The 21,595-nt window shown below is 38.9% G+C and overlaps 2 protein-coding genes across 3 annotated transcripts in view; one reads left to right on the top strand and one right to left on the bottom strand.

Moving 5' to 3' along the window:
- The window catches only part of tspan2b (tetraspanin 2b), a 40,772-nt gene extending 33,433 nt beyond the window's left edge, over positions 1 to 7,339 (bottom strand). The window contains exon 1 of the mRNA XM_079587489.1: positions 7,150 to 7,339. Within this exon, the coding sequence (XP_079443615.1) occupies positions 7,150 to 7,218 (69 nt within the window). The 5' untranslated portion in view covers positions 7,219 to 7,339. The remainder of the gene's footprint in view (positions 1 to 7,149) is intronic.
- A 5,582-nt stretch (positions 7,340 to 12,921) lies between these two features.
- Positions 12,922 to 21,595, top strand: part of LOC306985338 (potassium voltage-gated channel subfamily A member 3) — a 175,425-nt gene continuing 166,751 nt past the window's right edge. For both annotated transcript variants that reach the window (XR_013794786.1, XR_013794787.1), the window contains exons 1-2: positions 12,922 to 13,049; positions 13,609 to 13,768. The gene's annotated coding sequence lies outside the window, so the exon portion shown is untranslated. The remainder of the gene's footprint in view (positions 13,050 to 13,608; positions 13,769 to 21,595) is intronic.

The following is a 21,595-nucleotide window of genomic DNA, read 5'->3' as shown; positions in this document are numbered from 1 at the left end:
ACACACACACACACACACACACACACACACGTTTCAAAATCAAATAATTATTCAAAACACTAACACATGTTCTCTTCCAACAGGCACATTTAGTCAATTATAACACAATGACAAAAAAACGCTAACATCAGCTGAAATTACAGAAACTGCATTATTTTATGTGTCAGGTAGACGTTATACAATAGACAGTATATTGAATATACATTTTTCTCTACATTTTTGTTTTGTTGGGTTTAGTAAATGCATGCATTTCTTTTCTTTTGCTGCAGAAATGCAATACAAAAAATTAATGACCATCTCTAGACCATCAGCTAGAAAGAGTAGCTTTATGTACAGTTTATGAAAAAAAAAAGACAGAGACAGAATTGCTGCAGTAAAGACTTTATTTTGCAAAAGGACATTATTGCAAGATATACCTCTCCCATGTCCTGGTCCTTGTCCCACTCTTCTCCCTTGTCCTGATACTCGTCTTCCTCTCCCTCGTGCAGGCATTTTTCTTTCTTTCTTTCTTTCTTTCTTTCTTTCTTTCTTTCTTTCTTTCTTTCTTTCTTTCTTTCTTTCTTTCTTTCTTTCTTTCTTTCTTTCTTTCTTTCTTTCTTTCTTTCTTTCTTTGTGTTGCTCTATATTGTTCATTTTCCACACAAGATCAGTCCAAAGAGTCCTCTTCTATAACATATGGTCATGTGATTGAAATAAACTCAACACCTGAGTGTAATTCCTTGGATATCAGCAGTAATTTATATATTTGCATAACTTCAATAAGCTGTTTCTCAGTAGCAATGGAATAAAATACAGGGAATATATTTGTGTTTCAATTCACAATATGAACAGCGGTTCACTTTGACTTTAGCGTATATAAGTTTTGTTTAGAACAAGATGTTATCCGTTCTGACATACAGTGTGAAAGCATTTGTAAATTTGGCAGTAAAATTACATAGTTTTGGTATTGGTTGAGCTTGTGTGTTAAAGAGGTTCAAGCATTTAAAATTTGTGTTAACTGTATGCATTTTGTGTCAAAGCAACAAGAAATGTGTTAATTGTATAGCCTACAAAGACGGATGTTGTGCTAACTGTGTTAAGAGTTTAGGAAACTTGTTAAATGTATTGAAAAAACTGTCATAGCGATTGTAAAAAACTGTAACTAACTCAACCAGGCCCCGCCCCTTTATTCTGCGTACGGCTTTTGCAGAAATTATTTAAATGAGGAATATTGTGACGTGTTCGTTCCCGGAAGACACTCAAGACTACAATGGAGGCGTTTCAGGGAGTTCGGAAACAGTGACACTGATATAGAGAATAACTCCCGCTGACGGGACTTTGTAACTTTGCAGAGCTTTTTCATGCTCAAACAGCAACATCACACACTAAAGAGAGTTGTAAAAAAGCATAATCCCCTTTTTTTCTTAGTGTGAAGAACATTTAAAAACCATTTCTATTCACACAAGTCCCTTATTCTGTAAGGATCCAGAACGGAGATGGAGCTCAAAGCCGAGCAGAGCTCATCTGGACGGCCTAGGAAAGCCACCAAAGCCTCACAGGAGCAGCAGAGATAGGAAGTTGTTTCACACAGCCTTGGAAACAGGAGCTTCCTTTGACTGAAATATGGATGTTTTGGGATAACTGTGTGGAGAAGCTCAGATAAATGAATGTTCGGAATGAAATACTTGAGTACTGCTTACTACTGTAAAAAATTGGCATAGGATTTTATTTGAAACAATTTTCACTTGATATTTCGATTTCTTTTCAATTGCTAGTAAATGTTAGCCTGGTCCTACCAAACTCTCGTAGATTTCATTTGTACAGAGAGTCTGGCCTCTCTCCATTGACAAGCATTAACTTCCTTGTAGGCGGGCACTCTGTTGAAGTTTAAAACTATTGGATCTGCCCAGAGCCACTCAGGATCTGCCATAACCAATCGCTAATGTTAGGTCGTGACGAAACTACAACTCAAACTAGCGCACAACCTTAACGCCATCGTTCTCAGCCACTCCCTCTGTACACTGATTGGACCAAAAACTGCAAAAAATTGGCCTGAGAAAACCCGAGAATACACCACAAACCCAGACGACGTACTGAAGGAAAATGAAAATTGAGCGGAAGTACGTAGGGCGGAGTAAATGTCACTAATAATTACAAAGAAATGGCAATTAACACATGACATTTTGAAGTAGAAATATTAAAAAAGACTGTCAAAAATTCATGAAATTCACAGCAATAAAACAATTTAAGTTATATAATTTATGATTTTAAAACACTGCGTATTTTGGCATTCAATATACAAATACACATTAAGATATATTGACAATATCTGTGATATGCTGTTCATTTACTACAGAAAATCATAAAGACTTGCCAATCAGTTTATGAATGCAGTGTTTTTACATGATAAATTATACAACGTAACTTATTTTGTTACTGTAAATTTAATGGATTTTTAGTGTAATATTTTTGTGTTACTTTCCATTTCTTTGTAATTATTTGTGAAATTTACTTCATTATTAGTTTAAATTTCACAGAAATATACAAAGCAACTGCAAGTAACATTGAATTAAACATGAAAATTTGAAGTAGAAATATTAAAATACAATTTTAGGTTTTACAGATTGAACTTACAGTTTTTTACAATCGCTATGACAGTTTTTTCAATACATTTAACAAGTTTCCTAAACTCTTAACACAGTTAGCACAACATCCGTCTTTGTAGGCTATACAATTAACACATTTCTTGTTGCTTTGACACAAAATGCATACAGTTAACACAAATTTAAAATGCTTGAACTTCTTTTACACACAAGCTCAACCAATACCAAAACTATGTAATTTTACAGTCAAATTTACAAATGCTTTCACACTGTATGTCAGAACGGATAACATCTTGTTTTAAACATAACTTATATACGCTAAAGTCAAAGTGAACCGCTGTTCATATTGTGAATTGAAACACAAATATATTCCCTGTATTTTATTCCATTGCTACTGAGAAACAGCTTATTGAAGTTATGCAAATATATAAATTACTGCTGATATCCAAGGAATTACACTCAGGTGTTGAGTTTATTTCAATCACATGACCATATGTTATAGAAGAGGACTCTTTGGACTGATCTTGTGTGGAAAATGAACAATATAGAGCAACACAAAGAAAGAAAGAAAGAAAGAAAGAAAGAAAGAAAGAAAGAAAGAAAGAAAGAAAGAAAGAAAGAAAGAAAGAAAGAAAGAAAAATGCCTGCACGAGGGAGAGGAAGACTAGTATCAGGACAAGGGAGAGGAGTGGGACAAGGACCAGTACATGGGAGAGGTATATCTTGCAATAATGTTCTTTTGCAAAATAAAGTCTTTACTGCAGCAATTCTGTCTCTGTCTTTTTTTTTTTCATAAACTGTACATAAAGCTACTCTTTCTAGCTGATGGTCTAGAGATGGTCATTAATTTTTTGTATTGAATTTCTGCATCAAAAGAAACAAAATGCATGAATTTTCTAAACCCAACAAAACAAAATGTAGAGAGGCTTCAAAAGAAACTACAGTGCAAAACACAATCTATGATCAATACAATATACTGTCTATTGTATAACGTCTACCTGACACATAAAATAATGCAGTTTCTGTCATTTCAGCTGATGTTAGCGTTTTTTTGTCATTGTGTTATGATTGACTAAATGTTCCTGTTGGAAGAGAACATGTGTTAGTGTTTTGAATAATTATTTGATTTTGAAACATGTTTGCAGTGTTTTGTTAGACATAGTGTAGTCTGTTAGTGTATTCTTGTATTTTGAAAATTAGTTTTGGAGTTTAGTTTACAATGTGTGATTTTGAGCATGAAATTAACCGTTTTGCCAATTGTGTGTTTTAGGTGTGTTGGTGCGTTAAGAGTTTAGGAAAAGTGTTAAATGTATTGCAAAAACTGTCATAGCGATCGTAAAAAACTGTAAATTGACAGTATTTTTGTTTCCCATTAGTGATAAAATGTTAATATACCAACATGATAAAATCTGTTTTGCATTTTTTTGTAAAACATACTTAATAATTTTTGTTTTATTTACAACTTAGAAAATTATATTTTTTTAGAGTGTATGCAGCTTACTATGTTTACATCAAACTATGCACTATTAAGCACTGTATAGTTATTTTGAAATTATTATATGCAGTTTTGTGTATGAATGTTGTTGTTTTGTTACATTTATTTGCTGCATAAATAATCATTCAATTAACCTTTTTCAATTTTTTGCAGACTTTATAAAATATGTCTTCTTTAATATGCCCAAGCAAGAATATTAGTTCAATTTAGATATGTTTGGTCTTCCAACATTTTGGCAAATATAGTAGATCATCTTAATATTTAAGATTCAAGAATCTTTATTGTCACTATACAAAGTAGAATGAAATTAGAGCAGTCTTTACAGTGCAGTCACGTATAACTATAAGTTAAACGTCCAATTTAAAGAATTGAAATAATTCTCGGTCAAGGCATTAGTCCAAATTAAGCCAGTTATTCCATAACGATGTATAAAGTAGAAAAGCCGTGTGGTGTGAGTATTGAGTATTGCAACATTATTGCACAGTTGTGGCATATAACAGAAGAGCCGGAAGTGTTGCATTATTTTGCATACTAATGGTAGTTTGCAATAGTGTGCAGTCAAGTATTGCGCAGATCTTTCACAGCAGATCATACAGAGGTTATTGGACAATAGGCAGTAAAATACTGCATAAGGTGCTGCACACAATGGGAGAGTATAAATGCAACAGAAATTAAACATAGTATTAGGCTTATAGAATGTAAATAATTATATGATTATATTTGTGTTTAGAATGAACACAAGAGCTTGTGAGAATTACATTTTGCTCCCAGTAGTTACTGCTAAATAAGACAAAGCATTTATTTAGCTTTCTATATAAAAAAAAGATGGCATGTATAGTATGTTCTCATTTAGACATCAGCTATATACGTGTGTATGTGTGTGTGTGTGTGTGTGTGTGTGTGTGTGTGTGTGTGTGTGTGTGTCAAACGGAAGGTCAAAGTGCCGGAGCAGCAGCTAGAAGGAAAATGTCACTTGTTTAAAAATCTGATAGACAAAACCTGATGCTAAAATGGCTGAAAATGGGGGAAATTGCAGGGGACATGGTAATGCAATACAAAATACTAATAAAGTTTTACGAGAGTTCTGTTATTGTGGAAACAGAAAACGTTTAAAAATGTCAGACTTGTTTTAAGGGGAATCAAGGCGTTTCTGTGCATTATATTTAAAATAAAACTGCACATTGTAATATCTGAACTTTAAGTCTATTTATTATTAAAGAATTTGTCAGTATTAAAGTTATTTTGGGGGAAATTTTAATAATTGCATTGCAAGCTGATTTAAGGTGTGCCCCTAAATGTTCTGCTTATGCTCCTAAAAGTCCGGGGCTACAGCGCTCCTTGTAAAAAAGTTAGTCTGGAGCCCTGGCATAGATAAACCACACTCATGTCAATTATTGTTAACAGGCCAAATAAACGACACCAAACAGATTCACCTAATAGCAGAGCTCTCAAACCCGTTGACCAATGAATTTCCATGATATTGTTCATTATAGAAATACTCTGACCGGGATATTATTATTTTTAGTGATTTTTTCCTGTCTGTAAATTTCTATTGTAAAAATCCTTGATATGTCCAGATTTACCATGCATGCATGTAAGAAATTTACCAAGGCTTAAAGAAAAAAACCCACCAAAATATAAGTGCTGTTGTTTTTCATTTCATTCCTGTTTTTTCATCCCAGATTTTCTAATATTTTATTCAAAGAGTAATTATTCTAATCACTCACATTGAGAATTTATTATAATACATGGTTACATGATTATTAATTAAAGAAAGGTTGCATATTTACTCCAGAAAATGTTTTACCATGAACTATCATGTGTAAGAAAAGTTTATGGTTAATCAGATAAAAGTGTCCTCAATTAAAAATAATCAGGCCTTCCTTAAACTGTGCTTCCCGTGCCGTAGTTAATGCTAATATGCAGAGCAGTGTTTCATTCATGAATGAATCAGTATTTTAAAAAATCTTTTAAAAGTTAACATTATTATCACACACTTACTCAGTTCACTAAATTCGTTTTAAAGTACTTGACTACTGCCATTCATTTGCATGAAATAGCATTTCAAGTGGAGTCTGTGAAGGAAAATGTTATTGGTTATGCCAAACGAACGAACACACTGTTCATGGAATGAGTCGCTTCGTCTTAACGAATGAACTGGGACTTGTCAATGAACTTTAAAGTCTAGTTTAAAAGTAAAAATTTAATAATTGAATAAAAAAATAATAATAATAATTCATTGTTCATGGATGAACTGAACTGAATTAATGAGGCGCCTTTCTTGAATGAACTGACTGACCCTGATTATGAACGAATTAATCGAATCTCGTTCATAAACTAGGATCTATACAGACCAACATGAAGCTGAAGTCTTTTCTTCTCTATTGTGACATATATCTGAGTGAAATCACTGTTCGAACAAGAACAAATGTAGGGCGGGAATTGATTGGATGGTTTGCTATTGGTCGATCTAATGTGAGTGACAGGTTGCCCCGCCCTCAAGCCATCATCAGAGAAAAGAGGGAGGGGAAGTGCATGGATACATCTTTTGAAATAAATACAGCAATATTTGCAATAAATACAAATATTTTAAGGTGGACTGTCCAATGAGTGAATGATTAAATGATTTAGGCTACTCATAATAAACAGCTCACTGCTCAACTACTGGCATAACGATATCCTGCAGTGTTTACTGAACTTATCAGCTAATTCATTTAAACGAATCTATTCACTGAACGGATTCAAAAGATTCGAAGTCAGTGGGGAGAATCAAAACACCCAGTACTACAGCGCCAGTGTCCGGCTGCTGTCCTCCAAACAAACACACGCTGAAGGAAAAAGGGGCGGATTTTCCTCAGTGGAAAATCTGATTTGAGTCGTACGAGCAGTGACTCTCAGCCTCCCCCCGAATCAAGCTTTAAATTCCTGCAGAAGGTGTGTAAACACTCTTAACAGAACGAATATTTGACTAGAAAGTGCACGCAAAACTGGCTCCAGATAGCAAACTATAGACTACTAAAATACCACACATAATGGCATGTAAATACAACACTTTTGTGTTAGGCTACTTACCCAGAATATAAAGTTGAACACGAAGAGGAGATATTTCACACATTTCATTCCGCCTTCAACTTTCCCCATGGTGAAGGTACAAAGTGAGCGGCGACTCTTTCAAAAACAGTGAAATGCGAAGATGCTGTTGCACTGCACGAGCCCTGTCAACATCTGTACGAGTAGCAGCGGGTGATTTCTTCAGCGTCTCTCTCTGACTGTCCCGCCCCTCTGAATAATGTGTCGGGGGGACTCGAGGGGGGTTCGGGACGGGCAATGCTCCATCCAGGCACTGCACACAGTGGCTTCTTTCATTGGACTGCGCGATCCCAGTCAAAACAGAGAAAGCTTTTAAAGGCTTTTTGTTTGGAGAGCTACTGAGCACAAGTAAATAAACATTTAGTTTGCACTATAAAAATCAACTTGAAAAATGTAATCATGAAACAACAAAATTATGAAATCAGATGAAACAGTGCCAAATCAGAAAACTCTAGCGGTCTAATTTTATATTATTTTGTAGGCTATTTGCAGCTTTAACAGTGTATTTGTTAGATGTCAATTTGACATGCAAAAGTCGACATGAAACAGATTTTGCGATAGGCTATATTTTCTTCCCTATTGTGATGTTTAGTCTAGCTATGTGAAAAGCCTTTTCAAACAAGAAAAAACATGTAGCCTAGGGCTGGACTTGATTTTGTCCATTGGGAATCAAGAGGGTTGGCATGGGGTGGCACTGGCCCCCCGAATTATGATTGGCTCCCCCTGGTGCCCCATTGGGCTATAGCAGTGGTTCCCAACCTTTTTTCCAGGAGACCCCTATTTTAACATTCAAAATCCTTATCGATCTGTTACGTTTTTAATAAATGCAACAACAGCAGAAACATTAACATAATTAATAGCATTAACTACGGCCGGATTTGACTTACAACATAATGTTATCTATACTATCATTATGTTCAACATGTCCACATAAATGATTGACCAACATGTTTTATGTTTAATGACAAACCTGATATTCCAGTCATTAAGTCAAAATTATTCTAGGTATTTTATCAGCTAAATTAATAATTCTAGATACCTTATTATCCAAATTGTTTAGATTTTTAGAATGCATATTTTCCATTAGCTGGTTAAAATTTACAACAGCACATGAGGGGCTGTTTACACAACATAATTTTCAACTAAACACGGAAGACTTTTTTATGCGTTTTGTCCCTTCATTTACACGACAACAGTGTTTTGGTTGCCTGAAAACGCGAACTTTTGAAAACGGTTTTCAAAGTGCAAGTTTTTGAATACGGTCTCCGTGTAAACAAAAATGCGAATCTCTGAAGACGATGACATCATGCACATGCATATTACGTGTTCAGTCTATAGCGCTTCATCGCCATCTAATGGCCTGGCAGCAGAATACAGGGTTTTAGTTGTTTTTGCGGATATCAGCAGGCTGACAGAGCCAGGCCTCTCAGTGCTTCTACCCGATTAGGGTGAGAACACGAGAGGAGACTGGCTCTACACGTAGGCTATAAAACCTAGCAAACATGTTAGGTGTCACCCAGCCCGCAGCTCTACAGATATCTGTTAGCGAGGTGCCACGTGCCAAAGCCCAGGAGGATGCAACGCCTCTCAAAGAGTGAGCATGCAACCTGAGCGTAAAGGGCATGCCTTGTGCTTGGTAAGCCAAGGTGATGGCATCCACTATCCAGACAGCCTTTCCCTTCTGCTGGCCTCCATAACAGACACAGAGCTGGTCTGAGGTCCTGAGGCTTCAAGTTCTGTCCACGTACAGTTGGAGAGCGTGGACAGGACAGAGCAAAGCCAGGGCTGGGTCTGCCTCCTCCAGGGGCAGCGCTTGCAGGTTCCTGTCCCTGAATGGAGTGGTAGGAACCTTGGGCACATAGCCAGGCCGGGGTCTCAGTACCACGTGGCCGTCACCCGGCCCACAATCTAGGCTTGATTCAGCAAAGTCTTCATGGACAGAAGCTTTAAGTCTACTGACTGCAGAGGCTCAAATGGAGCATCCTGAAGTGCTTGAAACACCAAGGGAGGGTCCCAAGAGGGTATGGATGGGGATAGAGGAGGATTTAACCGTCTCGCCCCCACAAGGAATCTGACGACCAGGTTGTGCTTCCCTACTGATTTGCCATCTATGTGGTTGTGATAAGCTGAAATACCAACAGCATGTACTTTGAGGGTGGAGGGAGACAGCCCTCTCTTCAACCCTTTCTGCAAGAAGGAAAGCACAGACCCTATCGAACACCTTTAGGGGTCCTCTCAGTGAGAGACGTATGCACGTCTCATAGACAGTGTCCGTTCCGAAGTGATGGTGTTAAATACCTCTGAGGTAAGTCACCTAGAACCTCTGCGTCCCATCCAGACTCAGACATAGAGTTTCCAGAGGTCTGGACGCGGGTAGCAGGGTGCCCCGTCTCTGAGAAAGAAGATCCTTCCTCTAATGAATGTGCCAAGTAGGGTCTGTCACGAGAACCAGTTCCAGGTGGGCTAATAGGGAGCCACCAGCAGGACCTGTTCCTAGTCCTCCCTGACTTTGCACAGGGTCTTTGCAAGTAGGGTCACTGGGGGAAACGCATATTTGCGAAGGCCCAGGGGCAGTGGGAGGTCTCCGAGGAGGCAAACAGGTCTACCTGAGCCTCCCCGAACTCTCTCCAGATCAGCTGTGCCGCCTGGGGGTGGAGTCTGTTGGTCCGAATGAGCCAGCAAGACGGACTGGGGAGTGCTAGCCAGGCTCGCAGAGACCGTTCAAGTGGGACCAAAGGGACCACAGGCATACCCGCAGTGGGGCAGCGAGGTGCGAGGTGGCCCTTTAGCGGGGTCTGAGTGTGCTGTGCCAAACTTACCTGGTTCCACAGGAAAGGAGAAGGCTTGCTTGCGTCCTCGAACCGCGCGCTGATGCCCACTGGCGCCAGAAGAGGAGGATGATACAGCTTAAGCACACTCACTATTACAGTGGGAACTCAGCATCATCCTCATTTCTAAAGCAAAACAGCCCCTCTCTCAGATGCAGCGATCAACATCTGCCCATGCTGGAGCCCTGAATGAAATGCTTGGTTCCCCCACTTTTTTTTAAGGACCAGCAATCCAAACCAGAAGCTGCACAGCTTATGATGCACTAGAGGGGGAGGGGCCCTAGGGGGTTGGAGCGCGGAACGCAGAGCGGGTTGCCATGACAACCCACGTTGCAGCCTGGCAGCTCGACAGCACACGACATGCTGAGGAGCAAGAGAACCGTCCGGGTTTTGCCCGGCAGAAGCTCTTTCTGATCTCCACGGTCTCCCAGAGTGTCGAGCAGACCTACGGCTGTGCTTTTAACAGAGGGGACTCAAGATTTCCGGAGAAAGAAGAGTCGACCGGTGTGCCGACGTGGTCATGTTTCCATGAACCACCCACGAACACAGTCTCACATGTTTTGCCCAGGCATGCGAGACCGTGATTGTGGCCGTCAGTGAGGACAGGAAACGACTGCATCCAGAAACCCATGGGTGGACTGTCATCTTTAGAAAGAAGCAATTCACACCCATGTAAGCTCTTTTAGGAGACTCGCCCTCTCTGTGCTGAAGCACACAGGGGAAAATATTGCGGCAACACTGAGAGGGAATTGCAGCCTGTAGACAGTGTGCACTCACTCTCGTTAAAGGCGCAGCTCTTACCAGCAGTGATAACCGTAATAATCTACCCCACTGACGTGCCATGACACCAACACCGATGAAATCGAGAGGTTCTCCTTGAAGAGCTAGCTCGTTCAGAAGACACTGCTTGCAGACAAGAGCATAAATGAAACGCTCGGCTCCGAAGCGAAAATCTGAAGATGCAATGCACCTGCTGCTCATTATATACCCGTGCTGCAAGCAGAGCAGCTTCTGCAAATCATCGCATGTGTAAGAAAAAATTATGTGGACGTCGAAGATCTACAACATAGTAGTGGCAAGATACACAAAGCACCTTGGGTTCACCGGCGTCAGAATGAACCCAGAACATTCAAATCTTAAACCTTTTATCCTGTAACAGTTTATCACTCTTAATGTAAATGAAGTTGCTCTTGTTGTAACAGCTGTGATCTGTATGTTAATTAAGTTGAGACACCCCATTTTCTGAGAAGGTTCTTTGTGTCCCACACCCATTCCCATTCTACAATTGACTACCATTTGCTCAGGATGTGATCAACCCAAATGGTGAAGAAACAATATAACTTGACTTCCTTCATCTTAATGATAATTAAGCCATTTTGGGGATGAGCTCATTCTAAAATATATTTTGGAGTGGAATCTGGGTCGAGGCAGACTACAATTTCTTACACATGCCAATGGTCATTGGCTTGTTTAGTTACACTCGAAGTAGATTGGCCTCTCTAGCGAGAATCCTATCAGTTGGATCACTCCCCAACCGCCGTTAAAAACAAAAAAGAAGAAGAAGAAGTTGGATCACTCCGACGTGGCTGGAAGCACTCATGATCTTCCTCCGAGTCCACACTTTCATGACGTAATGCCATATTGACTGGGGGAGGGGCCATTCAATATGCCCCGCCTTAGCTTCCAGTTTCAGTGGAAATTACGTCAACGCATCATGCAAAGGCACTTAAAGGGTCTTTAAGCCGAGTATTGAATGTTTTATGAGCAGTAGGATTCAATTAATCAGCATGGATATTACATTTTCATAATTAGGATATGCAATATGCATATTGTACAATTAATCTGATTTTTTTTGTATCAATTAACAGCCCTAGTAATCTGTAACATAAAACAGCATTCACATGTGTACAGTACGTGCAGTGAAGGGGTTCAGATGCAGCCTATTGTGCAAGGCATTTCTTAAATTCCAGTCACATCCTGTCAGTTGTAGCAATTGTAGTGTTCTTAGCAAGTGTGCACTTAATTAAGCCTGCTTTCAAAAATATGGCAAACCAGCAAAATTAGATTAGATCAGGATTTATCCAGTTTAGTTGGTTTGGAAATCTACCTGTTTGTTGTTATCAGCATTGCTTTGGTTTCAGTTACCCTTAACTGCAAAAAAAAAAAAAAAAACTTAAAATGGAAAATAAATGCATGAGCCAGTGTATTTACACTCACCGGCCGTGAACCGGTAATTTATTAAACCCGTGTCAATCTCGCTAATAAACTAAAGGGTGCCAGGACCAGGCTCACTTATAATCATGTAGCCCAGAACTAAATGAAAATCAGATTTTTTGTTCAAATTAGCCATCTTTATTTTTCTGCATTGACAGAGAAGGTGGGTGAAATTGTGTTCACTGTCTCAGTTACAGATGAATGGAGAATACACTTCATTAGATTATATCTCTCATTAGATTAGCATGTGCATGAGACCCTTCCGAGACACATGTCCGTGTTATTTTTGATCAAAGCAGCCAGGGGTCTGCACAGTGTCTTGGTTAATTTACCTCCATTACCAAATGAGCCGGGCAGTCTCCTAATCCAATCTCAGAGCAACAATAATTTATCTTTTTTAAAGCTCAGATGTCTCAGGTTTTCTGTTTAAAACAGCACATAATTTCCAATGTGCTTATATCCCTCACAGGCTTACTTTCATGACTTTTGTCAAAAATGATATGGTGCATACATTTTTTTCTGCACGATAGGCTACATCGTTAATCCAGTAGGTGGCGACAGGTGAGTCAATTGAATCATTTAGGCTAACTCAGAACGCTGATTCATTCAGTAACTAAACTGGATTTGCAGCATAGTTGTTTGTTTTTTTACCATATTTTTCTATGGCAGGAATAACAAGAGCAGTATGCAACTGGTTATGAATTCAGAATTCAGCCATTATCTTTAAAAAATAATCATTGAATCATTTACCCACGATCTGTGGGTAAACATCCAGGAACAAATCACACCGTGTGCTGCTCGGGTGAAACAGCTATGGATGGGCAAATTTACGTCTAAAATGTAAGTTACTCGATATTAAGATCTTGTTTTTTGAACTGTTGTTTTAAAACAATATCAAACAGCCTAGCTAACGTTCGGCTCAGTCCGTCATTGATAGTAAGTTAGTTTTATCTGGATATTTGTCTTCACGAGCAATCGGAATTCCACTCAGAATTGTGAGATTTAAGTTAAACTCAGAATTGTGAGTCCAAAATGCAAGATATGAACTCATAATTGCGAGAAAAAAGTCCGAATTGTGAGATGAAAGTCTATTTTTTTTTTCCTTGGTAGATTTCATAGAAAATTCAGCAGCTTCAAGAAGGTGTTTTTCCTTTCCTGTTTACATGCTTATTCACAGCCCTCCTGATAAAGTGCCACATATAACGCGTGTGATATTAATTTATTAATATGTCCTCATGAATTCTCACGTAGGCCTATCCCAGCCCTCAACCCAATAATACAAAGGCCAATTTGTCATCTGTGATCTGAAAGCACAAAAAATATTCAAAAACACATGATATGTCCTAAAAATGTTGACCACTCAAGGTCCCGCCATTAAACCACCAGAGTTGTTCTGTAGGTCCCACAGAAGTCTACTTGCTTCCTCTGAGAGCACTCATCCTAGAGTAGGATGGGAGTGGGACTGTATCCTGGCAACTGAAAAGGCATATCCTGGCAACCACAGTGAGAGAGGGGAGCAGTTGAGATCCGTCCTTTGAGATTCACAGAAGAACAGACAAGTAAGCATTAAGAGCTCTGCCTTTATTTCTGTAACGACTCCAGAATACATTATAATGAGTGTAAATAGGGGTCATGGGAAGAAACGGGTGTCTTTGAGGTGTCGCTGAAAAAGGTGAATTTGTGCAAGATTAAGTGAATTTGAAGTAAAAAAAAACAAAAACGTAGTGCCCATTTCTCTTGTTGCATTTCTTCCAACTGTGGGCCATTAAGTCCTGAGACAAATAAAAGAAGGTTTGTTTCTATTTAGACGCACTTAACAGAATGATATGAGCAGATGTGCTCTTAACCCTTAGAGACTGGAAATAAGATAATCACATAATGATGTGGTGGCACTGTGTGTGTGTGTGAGTGTGTGTGTGGCCTGGTAGCCTAAACCCTACGTTATGGGGACAAAGAATCCCCACAGAGATGTCAATATCCGAAATCCTTGTCCTTGTGGGGACATGTTTTGGTTCCCCTGAGGAAAACAGCTTATAAATCATATAGTATTATCTTTTTTGAAAACGTAAAAATGCAGAAAGTTTTCTGTGATGGGTTGGTTTAGTGTAAGGCGATATAATAAACAGTACAGTATACAAATTCATTATGTCTATGGAAAGTCCCCATAAAACATGAAAGTTTCTGTGTGTGCGCATGCACCTGCCTGTGTGTGTGTGTGTTATTTTATACCAGCCTTCTTGTAGACAAGATTTCTCAAGGGCTCAATGACTGTCTGCTATACTGCTCCCTTCAGCATTAGCTTCAAACTAAATTTATCACAGCAGCAGATCCTAATTCTTAAAGGGGTCATGACATGAGAAACCAAATTTGCCTTGATCTTTTGGTATATAAGAGGTCTTTGTACCATTAAAACGTCCTGCAAGTTTCATAGCTTAATACTTCCTCCCCATTATAAACGAATCATTTATTTAATCAAGCTCTAAATACAGCTCGTTCTGGATCCATGGTAAGAAGTGACGTCACGGTGCGAAGTGACGTACCAGTGTTTGCATACGACCGCCTCCAGCACAAGACAACTACGCTCATTTCGTATCGCCGCGCGCCTCACAAGTGTTCAGTCGACGGACAGCGAGTGGGTCTGTGTACAGGGAAATTACGATGCCGCAGATGTGCTGTTCCTGGCTGTGGACAAACAACATCTTTGAATACGCTGCCGAAAGATCCAGACGTCAGGGAAAAATGGATGCACTTTATTTTTTGCGGACGTCCCAGTCACGGCAGTGTTAATGTAAGCGTTTGTTCTATACATTTAAGGATGACTGTTTTGAGAAAAAATCCCAAAATGATGCTGGCTTTGCCAGAAAACTGTTGCTCAAAGATAAGTCCGTGCCGACTATTCTGGGCTCAACAACGACGACGCAAACTTACTTTTTATCACTGGCTAATATAAACACATTTGTATAAGAGAATCTTGAAAATATGTCGCCTGTCTAGGCCTACATGTGATAGAAAGTTAAAAATGTTGCCTTATCAATGCTGCATCTTCAAATATGGCCTGTGCATGCATTTTTGTCCGTGGTACACCCTATCATGTCATTGAAATTAGTTAAATAATGTTAAACTGTTAGCAAATTAAGCTATAGGATAATTATGCAACAATAATCTGTTTTCAAGTGTCTCGGGTTACAATTTTTTTAATAATTCAAAATAGTTTCACTTTCCATGTGGACACGGGCTAATCCAGTCTTCGTTGTTGTGGTCATGGTTCCTTTTCCTCTGATTCCGGCTCAAACATATAAGGTTTTATCATTGCAAGAGCCATCGCTTCGCATGCATCACCCGCTAATAAACAGTTGCGCCGAATCCGCAAATGTTCTGGCTGGGGGCGTTAATAATTGATGCATAGGCACTGACGTTAGCCAATCATAACAGTGGGCGTTAACACTGAACTCTTAAAGGGGAAACACCCCCAAAACAGACTGTTTGAATCAGAGGATGAGAAACAGGGTGGGAAAAGGTCATAAATCACTACATTTTAAAAGTTTTTTGTAAATTAGTAATACTATAATTGCACCTAAGGGAACATAATAATAAAATAAAAAAAAACCATGTCATGACCCCTTTAAAATTATGGAAGCTAAACTTGATTAAACATAAAACATTTTCAGCAACAAAATATTATCTGTCCTGTATTTGGGATTTCATACTTAGCAAGTATGCTAATAGCGTTATATGCTGCACTCATACAGCAATACAGGGTTTTCACTACACGTCATCAATCCGGAAGTCGGATATTTTGGAGGCACTGAACGTAAACAATGCCACTGAACTGAACGGACTCGCAAATTTGGCTGATTATTGCTGCTGAAAAATGGTTGAGTTTTGGTCTGTACTAATCGGTCGCACCGGAAAAAAACATTTCGAGTTCTATAGACTGTCAAAAGTTAAAGAGAAGTGTGCAACAAACTGATGAAAGAAGGCGTTTGTGGTTGAGGGAGGCACAACATCAGACAGCCACATGTGTGAATAGTGTTGACTATGGCTAAATGTTGACGTAGTTAACTATGGCTATACATTCACACTGTCAGTCCAAATCCGATTATCTTTGTTTTCGATTGGAATCTGAACAAAATGATGTCCACACTGTGTATCGCAACTGTTCAGATCAGATTTGTGTGTCCATGCAGCTCTTTGGCAATATGGCAATGGGGTTGCGTTGATGGAGGGGTTTGCATTTGCAATAGAGATGTTGTCTTATCTAAATTTTACAACATGGAAATGTGTAGCCGCCGTGCTGGACTACTGCGTCTTGAGCCTGCGGCAGAACTGTAGGAGGCTGGTATGGACAGCTTTTTTTCCGCGCTCTTGTCTGCGCCGGATTCAAAATAGGTTTCAAAAATAATAATTTCCGTCTGGCACTTTGCCTGCACTGGAGCAATGATAGACAAAGTGGGATTCTTCTCCTCTGAAACAAGTTTTGTGGCTACTAACATCGGTCGAAGTGCTAGCATTATATCCTCAGCATCTGTAATGTCATTTTCGTTTAGGGTGCAGATATCACTGCCTGACCTCCTGACCTCAGAGGACAACAGAGCAGCACAGATCGCTGGTTGCTGTTCCAGGAAACGTTCAAGCATTTCGTACCCGCTGTTCCAATGGGTCACAACATCGGTCTTGAGCTTGTGAGTGGGGAGGTCCAGAAGCTTTTGTTTTTGCTCCAACATGAAGTTGGCGATTGCACTGCGGTGGAAAAAAGTGCTTATGCGCCAGACTCTTCCTAGTAACCTGGCGACAGCAGGCAGCTTTAGTGCGCGCTGTGAGGCGAGGTTGAGCGTATGGGCAAAACATTTCACGTGAAGATACCCCCCCACCTGCGCGGCCACAACCATGTTGGACGCGTTGTCCGTAACCAAAACAATCTGTTTGTTAGCGATACCCCACTCTTCGGTTGCCGTTTTCAGCAACTCGGCCACACTGGCCCCGGTATGGTTCTCATGCATCGCCCTGGTTTGTAAAACATGAGTTAAAAGCTGCCATTCATTCGTGATGTGATGCGCGGTTATGGTCATGTACGATTCCGTAGCTCTTGATGACCAACCGTCACACGTTATAGCAACTCCGTCGGCTAAACTCAAAGTTTCATTTACCTCATCTCTGACTTCGCTGTAGAGTTTGGGGATGGCAGAGTCGGTAAAATATTTACGTGAGGGGATCACATACCAGGGGCCTCATTTATAAAACTGTGCGTAGGAACCTTACTAAAAGTGTACGTACGCACAAAAGCCAAAAATGGCGTACGCAAAAAAAATATCAGATTTATAAAACCGTGCGTACGCACACCTGCACACAATTTTCACTTTATAAATCACAGCCTAACTGATAATTTGTGCACGCAAAAAAAAATAATTTACCGCCCTTTCTCCGCCCACATTCAACCATATATAGACAATGCAAATGACCTCATTAGCCATGCATATATTAAAGGAGCAAGGAAATTTGTGTTTTTTAAAACATAATGAGTGATAGGCCTACATCCATTTAAGAATGGAAGTGAAAGAAATTAAATTTACGTACTTTCAGCATATAGTTCCTTTTATGTCTTTAAACTAAACATGGATGTATGTATCTTTAGGACCCATAATGGTGATTTAATGTTATTAAGTTGGCTTGAGAAAGCCAACTTACTCAAATCCTATGTAAACTTATTAAGTTGGCTTGGAAAAGCCAACTTACTGAAATTTATTTAAACTTTTTATTCTTCTTCTTCTTACTAAAAATGTACAACTCTAACTCCTCCTAGAGCTTTAATTCTACAAACTCCAAACTCGGGTCAGACCTTCAGACTGTTCTGACTTGGTGTGCTATATCTTTTCAAACTGATTTGACTTTCAGTTTTCTTAAAAATTAATATTAAAAATCATAAAAATCCCATAGACTTACATTGCAGAGTGCTCAAATTGAGCCAAGACTACGGTGGGCCATTAGTGTACAAGCCAAAAACTCAAATATAAACTCCCTGAAGCCCTAGATTCAATTAAACTACCATTCTAAATCTATCTATCGATCTATCAAACTTTAACCTACTTTAAACATCAAACTACTTTAAACTTCTTCAAACTCTCTGGTCCGGCTTTCTCAAGCCAACTTAAAGTTTGTCTCAACAAGTTTGTAGTTTCTAGTTTGTATTTTTTGTTGTAACCGGGACCTATGAGCAACTTGTAAATATTGTAAATATTGAAATATGTCAAACTTAATTTTGCCATTTTGCAAAGGGTTAATTCCCTTTATCCGCAGTCAATTCCTCAACTCACCATCAGTGTCGCCAAACTGCTTTGTCTTCAAAATGTGCGTACGCATGGGTCAGAGTTTGCGTGGAGGTGCGCATATTTTCACGTCAAGTTTTTCTTTATAAATCCCACCTTTTGCGCAGGAACTGGCGTACGCATGTTTTCAGCCCCGTTTTGTGCGTACGCAAGCTTTATAAATGAGGCCCCTGGGCTCCAGTATGCTAAGCAGATTCTGGAAACCTTCGTTCTCCACAACACTGTAAGGCTGCAAATCTTTGGAGATAAAGTAGGCAATCGCCTCCGTGATTTTCTTAGCTCTTTCGGAGTTTGGAGGTAACTTGATCATTTTTGTTTGGTCCAAGGTGCGTTGATTTGGGGGTAGGACAACAACTTTGGGGCGTTTCACTTCCTCAGTGGCGGCTAACTCCAAATGATACCTTGTAAGATGGGCTCTCAAATTTGTCGTATTCCCACAGTACTTAATCTTCATATGGCATTCCTTGCATATAGCATGCTGCATGTCAAGGTCTTTACTATTTGCTTTTTGATGAAACCCAAAATTTACCCACACTTTCGATTTGAAAGACGACGGAGTGTCGTGTACAACCGGTTGTTGTGATGAAGCCATTTTCATTTTAATTTGTTGTTGAAATGCACGAGCACGACTACAAAGCGCCACCCTGTGGATGTAATACGCGAATGTACATGATCAGAGTAAACTCCGAGAAAACCAATGAAGAAAACCCGAAAGTAAAACAGATAATTTTATAATTAAATATCGCAATACTTTGCGCTACTGCATCGATATAATCGCGTGCGCAAAATATCGCGATACTAAACAGAATCGATTTTTTCCCCCACCACTAGTTTACATTTTACGTGGCGTGAGTCACATACCACGCGAAATCCGATCAGAGCTTTCAGACTGAAGCTGAAGTCCTGATATGTGATTTGAATGGGATTTCAAACCACATGGATGTAGCTTGAAACGGATTTCATGTGCTTTTTTGGACTGACAATCTGAACGTAGCCTATATGTCGGGATAAGAAATAAGAAAGAGTTGCAGTAAGGGCTAGAGAAGCTAGCTCGTTCGGACCTTTACCACATATTAACTTTAGTTTGTCAAAATTTCGTGCTTACTAAGTCCTTCTCTATATGATTTCGCAGCTTCCACGTGTTTTTTTCCGTGGTTTATTAGTATAGCAATGTGTTCAGTTGTACATAAACAGTGCAATCCATGCTGTTGTTTACATCCGAGTGCCTCCATAATGGCCGCGCATCCGGGTTACTGCCCAGAACAGGACGTTGGTGAAAACCCTCTATACCATGCTTTTGTTAACATGTTAGCAAATTAGCAAGTTAGCATTTATTGAACTAGCTTGTTATAGCTAGCTAGGTATATATTAATTAAAATGTTCACATTCAGGTTACTTGAAAAATTTTAGTTAAATGTATGGATTAGTTACTCAAACATATTAAGTTAAGAACGTTAAGTTAAGAAGATCAAGTAGGCAACTGATTACCTTAAATTTTTTGAGTTTTAATAACTTATTCGGGTTTACGGTGCATACAAAAAATTAGGTCCTGAAAAATGCAATTTTGTTTTTGTTTTTTGTTTTTAAATGTCATATTTTTCTCTTTAATTGTTGGGAGTAATACAGCCAAGACATGCTGTTGTGAGATTCACCTGTCATCCGACATTTACAGACTGCATACATACTTCTGAGCACAAGATGGCACACTTACACTATGAAATCATAGACTTTAAACTCTGATCAACAACACGGTTTCTAAGCAGCGACACACACAGTTTCCCTCATGATATTCTTTTAAAAGCACTTGTTTCTGCTGACATCCACTTTTTGGCAGATGAAATTTTAATGATGAAAAAGTCAGTCAGAGCTAATAATACATATGCTTTGGTCATATCGAAGAAAAGTGAAATAATAACTACATAATTGTAGCTTGTCGTTATTTTCAAACTGTTGTGCAGAAGAAGCATTTAGAGTCTATGATGATGATGATGATGAAAAACCATAGGATAATCATATTATTATGTAACCAATATGCAACCAAACCTGTATACGAGTGTAACAAACTTGTTAGTTATCCAGGCTTGAGGCAATTCAAGGAATGCCTATCAGATAATTTTCCCATTTCAAAGACAAGTCTTGGCATGACATAATTCTGTTCTCACAATATTCACAGAAAAAGAAAGTAAGAGTGGCACATGTGTTTTTGGCAGCCTTTATGTTATCTAATACCTGCTATTGTTGAGCGTGACACCGAGACTCCGACAGTGTCTCTCTCATCAGCCTGTGCAGCTGCAACAGTCTTTCCAGTCCAACCACCCAGTGTGTTTCTTAACGTCACACGACACGTTACCAGTTACATCTCAGCTGCACTCGGGCTTTTAATGCTTTAATGCAGTTATAATGACAGTGACACTGTACTCAAGCTGTTTATTATTCTCGAGTTCAGCTATTCTTTACAGCATGGCCTCGTTCAGTTCACTTTCTGTTACACACATTTATTAAATAATATTATTAAATTAACATATAACTGTCATTTAAGTGAAACAATAACAACACCTTATCAAGTTATGTTAACTCGTTGTTAATTAGAGGTTGCTTTTTAGGGGTAATTTTATGTTCACGCTACTGTTGAAAAGTTTGGGCAGTAAGATTTAAAAACAAATACTGTTCTTTTGAACTTTTTATTCATCAAAGAAAATGAATCAGCTCAACTGTTTTCAACATCGATAATAATAATAACTGTTTCTTGAGCATCAAATCATCATGTCAGAATGATTTCTGAAGGATCATGTGACTGAAGACTGGAGTAATGATGCTGAAAATCCAGCTTTGATCACAGGAATAAATTACATTTTATGATGTATTCAGATAGAGCACAGTTATTTTAAATTGTAATAATATTTCACAATTTTACTGTTTTTGACTTTATTTTTGATTAAAAGCATTGGTGATCATAAGAGACTTTAAACGTTAAAAACATCCCCAACCCCAAAGCTTTTGAACGGTGCTGTTGGTAAAAATAATCTGACGTTGAATAACATCATCAGCTGATTAATGAACTAA

This window comes from Phoxinus phoxinus, assembly GCF_949152265.1.
Source record: "Phoxinus phoxinus genome assembly, chromosome: 18".
NCBI lineage: Eukaryota > Metazoa > Chordata > Actinopteri > Cypriniformes > Leuciscidae > Phoxinus > Phoxinus phoxinus.
Note: the sequence above shows the minus strand (reverse complement) of the source record. Positions and strands in the feature narration are given on the sequence as shown.